Genomic DNA, 7,592 nt, shown 5'->3' with positions numbered 1-7,592 from the left:
GTCTCTGTCGTCTGGACCTTTTGTTAGCAGCACAAGGCCAACACTTGTCTTGTAGAACCTATGAAAAGATTTATGTGCCATTGTGGGAGCTCCGCTGCTGGTCCCATGCCATCGTCATCATCTGGAAGGTCGCTCTGCAGAAACAACTGGCTCATGTCCACGAGGGGAGGAGAGAGGAGGGCAGGCATGGGAAAGCAAGGACATTCGAAAATTAGGTGATTTATATTGAAGCCTGAAAAAGTATGGGAAGTGAAACTTTCCAGGTCTCCAAAACTACAGGAATTACACAAAGAATTCATTACAAGTATATTATCTTTGTTCCTTTTATTGCCCATGTCCCCTCTGCCATGCATGATAGAGCTGGGTCGTGTCACAGCACCACAGCAATCACATTATGTCTGATGCACTCGATGCAGCTTTCTCTGAACGAGAGAAAAATGACCTGAAGTGGAAATAAGCTTTAAAAAAGAAAAAAGATATATATATGGTAAGATGAGGGAAAGCTGTATTAGTCCCACCTGTGAAAACACAAGGATTTCACTCTGGTGTCAAGTCTAAGAAAATAACCCTGATGATGTCATAGTGATGTCATCAGGCTTATGGAGGCTTTTGAACTGAATGTGTGGAGTTTGGTAGATGTGGCAGTAAGGTCTACTGAAAGGATGCTACTGAGTGGCATTATGGGAAATGTAGGAACCAGTGTTTCTGGAGCTTGACCTATACTTGGAATTAAAAGTCAGATATATCTCCGCCTCGATTTTGACCATTCTTTATTTTTAGCCTGTTTGTTATGAGTCCTTTAACTTTATCAAAGTGCAACGCTAAATCTCCCTTTAAAATATCAGCTCACAAGGTGTTTAAATCTTGGGAAAAACATCAATGAATTTGGGAAAAAATGTGTCTCCTAAAAAAGCCGAAGTGAAATACAGAGTGTGACTGTAGCTGCCGTAGGTTTAACAAGTGGTTTTCAAATCTGCCCAGGACTCAAAGTAATGTTTGTTTTCCGCCCTACCAGCTGGTTAATCACATTCACCTGGCACGCCAGGTGTAAATCACTCCCAGACTGTATGGTTGGAACAGAGAGCGGCGTGGCCCCCCGAGTTCTGGAGCAACAGGATGAAGAACCACCGGGTGCTAAATTTGTGGCTGCGCTGAAGAGGGGGCTCTAATTGGCTGACGGTGCCCATGGTGTTGGCTCGGCGTCGCTGCTTTAATCATGATATGAGCAGGTTGCTGCCAGGAAAACTTTGGATGCAGATTTGACCCTTGTGCTTGCTTTGCTGCTTGTTTGTGGGAGCTCTGCCCCCCCAAAGTGCAGAGAATATCCTGACAGTAATGCAACCCAGAGAGGAAGATTCTGAAATGGAAACATTAGCCCACCACCCTCATCCTCCAAGACAACCCCTCCTCCATCTCCTTCCCCTAACCACAACCTACGGCATTGTGGCTGTAATTGGCCTCCATTTTGCTGCAGCTCCAACAACACTACTCATTGCCCTTTCCCCTTCCAGGCTCTCTGCCTCTCTGGCTCTGTTGATACTGTTAATGGGACAGCGGTCGAGTCTTATTGGCATCAACGTCACCTATAAAGAAGAGTCTCTATGTTCTAGACCCGAAGGAACCCTTGACTCCGGCACCCCCTGCACTGAAAACAGAGAGCAGGTCAGCCATTCACTGTGGCTCGATGCTTATCATGAATGGAACATTGTACCTATAAGAGACAAGAGCCTCCTAAATCGCCGGGTCACTCCCACTTTGGAGCGGTGAAGGGAGAGTGGGGTCGAGGGGGGGAGGGGGTTTGTTTCAGAGAAATGTTGAATAAAGATAATTTAGAAAATGGGCTCCAGCACAGTGCTGCCTCTGTATGCCCCTGTTCCCTCCACACTCTCAACTCCCCAAGGCTGCTCTGCTCATGTTTGTTTTGATTTTGCTCCCAGAATCTGGGTGGGGGTGGGGGGTGGGGGGGGATTTGAAGGGGACGGAATGGTTATGTTGGAGGACTTTAAGATGCATGGCAATGGTTAAGACAGATTGGACCAAAGGCAATCTAGCTAATCTAGAAGGAGTCATGCTATACTGTAACTGCAGGCCACTTTGTTGCTCTATCTCCATGTTTCTTATGACACAACAGACAGTTGGAAGCGCTGGAGGATTCCTGTGGTTAACGACAAATCAGGAGAAGCTGTGCAGAAGAGCTCTCCGGGCGTGGAGATTTTCCACCTGTGACATCGCATGTGGCTCTGTTTTGTCACGCAGGGCTGGAGACATCCTGACAAATATGGGTCGTAGACATCTGTCTTTTAATCAAAGGTAGCAGTTGACGGTGTGCAGAGATGTGGAACACCTCTGATTGCTTTAATTAAATCTCTTCTTGTTCTGCGGGAAAATTAATTTTCCTGTCTTGCTGCTGCATTTTTGGACCTTTTGGACGTGACTGAGGTTACATTTGCAGAGCAGGTGGACACCTCACACCTAGCTGTGATGCTAAATGACTCTTTTACAGTTTGTTAATGACTTGTAAATACCAAAGTAAGTGTGGAACAAGCCCCAAATGGTTTCTTGCTCTGAAACCGTTGATTTATTACAGTTTTGGTTAGTCACAGGGATTGTGAATAAACTGTGAGTAAAGTGTTCAAGTCCTTCTGATACCTGCTCAGTCGGATCAAATGACATGTTCCACTGGCTGTGTCTCTGCCTTCCTCCATAGTGGTTTAATTACAACTTGAGCCTAAATTGTAAGTTGAGTCCTCATTTGTCTTCTTTGCTCCAATGAGGATTTATTGCCCAACGACCAGACACTTAAAATTCCTCTCCAGGTTTCAGTTACACTGACCTAATCCCTTAAATATTAGACAGTGAAACACACGCAGCCTTTACTGTGGAGTCAGTCTGCTGGCTTGAGACTGACATTTTCAAACAATAACCTGTTTTAGGCATTCAGAAACTGCCTTAAAAAGGCAACATATAAATATCTTATGAAGTGAGTCTAATATGGGGAGTATCACCGCTTAAAAACCCATCTTCAAAACCGAGACTTTTCAAGAATTTGGCAAAATAAGCTTGTCTTCAAATTGCTAACAAATTATAAGGTTGTTAGCAATTCAGAAGTCTTTTTAAATGAGGATTTAATGTGCCTCCTCCCCAAGCTCTACTGAAGCATATACCTCCATCAACATTTCATGAAAAACATTCATGAAAGTTCCCCTGAACTTTCGGTTCATGTCCAATCAGAAAAATGTAGGATTGAGAGATCTGTACTCACTCGTGACGTGGATTCAAAATCGAGCTTAACAGGGCCTTTGAGACTTGTTAGAGACACTCTCTTGAGCTCTGTGTGGACAAATCACATCACTACACAACTTTAGTTCATGAACATTTTATTATAAAACTCACCCTCCCACTGCTCTGAAGTGTTTACTGCTATGTTCCCACAAGACGAGATGAAAAATTGAAAACTCTAAATCAAAATCTGAGCAACGTTCGCGTGTGTCTATTGTGTGAAAAGCAAGTGACGGTGGGCAGACACTGGCTTATTTTACTGCATATCATTGTAAAATATATACACATTCTTCGTATTCTAGCTTCATAATTTAACATTTATTGACATTTTTCCAAGACTTGAAAACAAAACAAAGAGATTAGTTTTGACACAATTTCAAGCGGTGAAAACACAAATTGGCAGCTTCACTACAAGTGATCCATACTAACAAAACCTTGTTTTTGCGTTCCCTTTTTTCCTGCTAGCTGCTGCTCTGTAGCTGTACAGAACTGAAATGAAGGTGATGCATTTTTTCAGAAATATGCAGTCTCAACACGAACAAAATAAAAGCCTTCACAGTACATTTTCAGAGGAGAAAAACCTCGTCGGGAATTTGTGAACTGGACTCGACCTCTTGTTTCAATTAGAGTTCTGTCTGTAGTTTTATCTGTCAGTGTCGATCCTGTGTGTCTACATGTTGCCTTCACTCTCATGCTCCTTTAACAAACACTCTGGGACACAGAATCTCATCCGTTCACCCATGTCTGAGCATTCATACCAGACCACTGCTCATGAGCGAGTACACTGTTGATCCTGTTCACACACTGATGTGATGCTGCCATGTTCAGCGATTGTGGTGTTGCTGCACTGCAGATTCAGCGAGGCAGAGTACGACCTGATGCTTGGTCCTGCAATCTTTAACAAGCATTAAATGTAATATTCTTTGTGTGATGATTTCATGAAAACTTACTTCAGCAGCTTCCATTGGCATTACACAGCATGTGTAAAATCTTAAATTCAGCCACAATGCTGAGCTGGTAAACTTCTCATCATGAGCAGTGTTGTGGACAGGTATGATATGTTGACCTATTCGCACCAGCAACAAACAGCTTTTCTTGGCTTGTTGCTGCAGTGTGAAAGCAGTAATAAAGACAGGGGTCTTTTAAAGGCGTGAAAGGGGGCCGGCAGTAGAGAGGAAGAAGAAGCGGTGGGGGGGTGTCTCAGGAAAAGTCCAATAAAACAATCTCATATGGGGGAGGGGCCCCAGACAGAGTGCTGGAGAGGCACTTCACTTAATTTCAGTACTTGATCCCACACCCTTGCCTGTCTTTTGACTGTTCCCACAAATATTTGAAGTGTGGTTGCTGCAACAATGCAGAGGCCCCCGAAATGGAGAGCAGAGCAAACAGAGGCTGGACGAGTCCCATGTTTGTCTAAAGTCTTAATAAAGGCACACTCCAAGTACCATTGAAACCAAACAAACAGGAGCTGGTTAAAGGCACACATAATGCCAATGCCCTGCAACAAAGTCTGCCCCGGTTCACTTCCTCTCATCATCACCTCAAAGAATTGTTTTGCCATTTGTGACGGCAGGCTTCCCTACAACTGAGCGCCGTAAGGCCATCTGTGGGAAGACTGGAATCACAAAGCCAAAAAAATGCAGTTTTCCTGAGTGAGGTGTGCATTACTATGCAAACTGTACGACTGTGGAAAGCCTACACAAATCATCCTGCGCTCACTGTCACCCTGCAACTAAAGGGGATGGCAGGGAGGCCCGAGGGTGAAAAAGTGGCATCCCTTCACCAGCAGACCTGACTTCCAGTCCTGTTCTGAAGTGTCTTTGAGCAAATCACCGATTCCATCCCAACTCAGAGATATTTCACACCGTCATTTATAAATCCGACACGTCTCAAGCATCGTCTCAGTACAGTATCCGAGCTAGAGGAAGGAACAGGAGCGCCATGCAGCTGGATGACCTCTGAGAAGCAGAGGAGTGATCGGTGTACACCTCCTCTCTGTCATTTTTAGGCTCATAGTCTTCATCCTCGTACATGTCATCCACATCAGGCTGGTCTGAAATAACACTGTGGTCTCCTATGGAACAGAGCTTGCTCATGTTCTCCTTGACCACTTCACAGAAAGGCCTCTCCACCCCATCGCAAACACAGCGGTTCAGCAGCATGCCATTTGGGATGAACAGCATCTGCTGAATGGTGGCTTTACACTTGGAGGAGCACTTCCTGCCGTTGAACAGCTGCCCGCAGTATGACAAGTAAGCCGTGAGGGAGGTGTGGCAGTTACTATCTTCCTCGCAGCGCTGCCGGGCCTCCATGCACCCTATCCCCCCGGCGTCGCTCGGGTGTCTGCGAGGGAGGCACGGCTCTATGGTTCGCTTGGCGCTGAGGCACTCCAGGTCCTGGGCACAGTCGCAGGTCTCCAGGTCTGGCCCGCTGCGGGTGTGGTTGAGTCTTATCAGCGCGTTGATGCAGTGGCTCGGACACTGCCTGCGCGTCCCTCTGATGTTTCCCTCACAAGCTGCCAAGTACTGACTATATGCAAGGTCGCACTCGGGCTCGTCGTGGCACCGAAGGAGCGCTTGCCAGCAGATTAGCTGGGCATCTAAGGCCACCAGCACCCATGGGAGAAGTGCCAGGGCGCTGCACCAACATTTCATGCTTGGATGGAGTTCTAGTTCGGTGACGGGCACTTTCTCCACCGGCACATTAGGATCAGGACAATTTACGCATTGAAACTCACAGACTGTAGTTCAGAAGTATTCCATACATGCGTTTTGTTACCAGTTTGTTACCAGTCGAAGAAAATACACTAAATTATCCGCAAACTTGCACGTAAGTTAAGCTTGCCTCCTGGTGAGCTTTGCAACAGTGGGACAGAGGATCTGACTCAGGGAAATCACCACGCGTGGCTGCAAAAAAGAGAAACGGCACAGGAGCAGTCATTCCGGGAAGCATGTCCGCTCAAAAGTGGGAAATCATCCTCCAAAGTGCAGCTTGTGTCTACTCCATGCCACCGCTGCAGATCTGAGGTGGCCACTGAAACGCGCCGCGCGGCTATCCAAAGTTAACGCGCACTCTAACCACAGTTATTGTCCGCAACTTAGTGAGCACACTTGAACTCATCTCTCTCGCCGTTGTTAGTTTCGACTCCTCTTCCCAGCTCCACCAGTTCCAACATCCATCCACGCATTCCGATGATTTTTGATTTAGCTGGAAGAGGTTTCTTACTGTCGCAGTTTGCCCCGCTATGTGCGTCTTTGTCCCTCTTCTTGCTGTTACGCTTCACGGTCCGCCGAGCATTTCCCCACAACACCCCTCCCTCTGTTGAAAAAAAGAAAGAAAAGTTTTCCTCCCCCCCTCTCTCCCTCTCTCATTTACAATCCTGGCCACCGATTGGTCGTCATTGAGGAGTCAGCCGTGGGACCCATTTCCAGGCCTACAGCAGCAGCACAGCTCTGCGCACAAATCCTCTCCGTACATGACGAGATAGGCTGGGTGAAAATGTTTATGATTTCCTTGCATGAAACTCAGGATCTGTGTGGTCCCCTCTTCTCTTGTAGCAAAACACAAGTGGAAGGGGGGAGGCAGGGGGGCTTGCAAAACGCATTCCTTTGAAGGAAGCTCACATCTGCAACTTCACTGCTCCAATTTTCAGCGCGGACAAACAAATCTGTTCCTTTTTAACCATAAACGCAGCAGAGGGAAACCTCTGTGATAACTGCCTCGTCGTTGAGGGTTTTCACTTAAAGGTTCTCGCTAATTGTCGTTCTTTCCCCCTCTCCCTGTCCTGCCTCTCATTCTGCAGAGTTTGTAAGCCCCGATTGATAGAAAAGAATGGGAGAGAATAGTATTTTCTGGCCCGTTTCACCCCAATTGTGTCAGATTGGCCATGCAGTGGCCCAATGTCTTTCCAGGCTGCAGATTGTCCACGCACTGCGGCCTATCAATAGAGAGGGGTTTCAGCATCAATATATTTTACAGCTATCCCCTTTCACACCACACTTGAAAACTACCAATAGCGCAGGCTTTTCTGCCATTCAAATGGTAACTAACTTGATTTTTTTTTTTGCTCTGCCCCCACTGGGAGGCTGTGCCAGTTTTGCACAAGTTCCACAAAACCAGATGGATACCCGATCTGAGATCTGTTATAAACTATAGCAGCTGGTAAAACTGCAGTATCAAAAGCATGCACAGAGATAGCAGTGCGTCTGTAATACACAGAAGTGGGTACTTAGACTCTATGTGCTGTATGCACACCAGGTGGACAAAAAAGCAGAAACACCAGAATGCATAATGCAGGTCAGTACAACATCACA

General features: G+C 46.3%; 1 protein-coding gene across 1 annotated transcript; it reads right to left on the bottom strand.

Moving 5' to 3' along the window:
* Positions 1 to 3,369: 3,369 nt before the first annotated feature.
* LOC143329325 (growth arrest-specific protein 1) lies at positions 3,370 to 6,548 on the bottom strand. The gene has a single exon (XM_076745203.1). It carries the CDS (start codon positions 5,931 to 5,933, stop codon positions 5,181 to 5,183), a length of 753 nt encoding a protein of 250 aa, XP_076601318.1. The 5' UTR covers positions 5,934 to 6,548; the 3' UTR covers positions 3,370 to 5,180.
* Positions 6,549 to 7,592: the final 1,044 nt, after the last annotated feature.

This window comes from Chaetodon auriga, chromosome 1, assembly GCF_051107435.1.
Source record: "Chaetodon auriga isolate fChaAug3 chromosome 1, fChaAug3.hap1, whole genome shotgun sequence".
Lineage (NCBI taxonomy): Eukaryota > Metazoa > Chordata > Actinopteri > Chaetodontiformes > Chaetodontidae > Chaetodon > Chaetodon auriga.
This window is presented reverse-complemented; position numbering and strand designations above follow the sequence as displayed.

Bases quoted from the DNA above. Each gene is read 5' to 3' on its own strand.
- LOC143329325 (XM_076745203.1), bottom strand. From the start codon at position 5,933: ATGAAATGTTGGTGCAGCGCCCTGGCACTTCTCCCATGGGTGCTGGTG.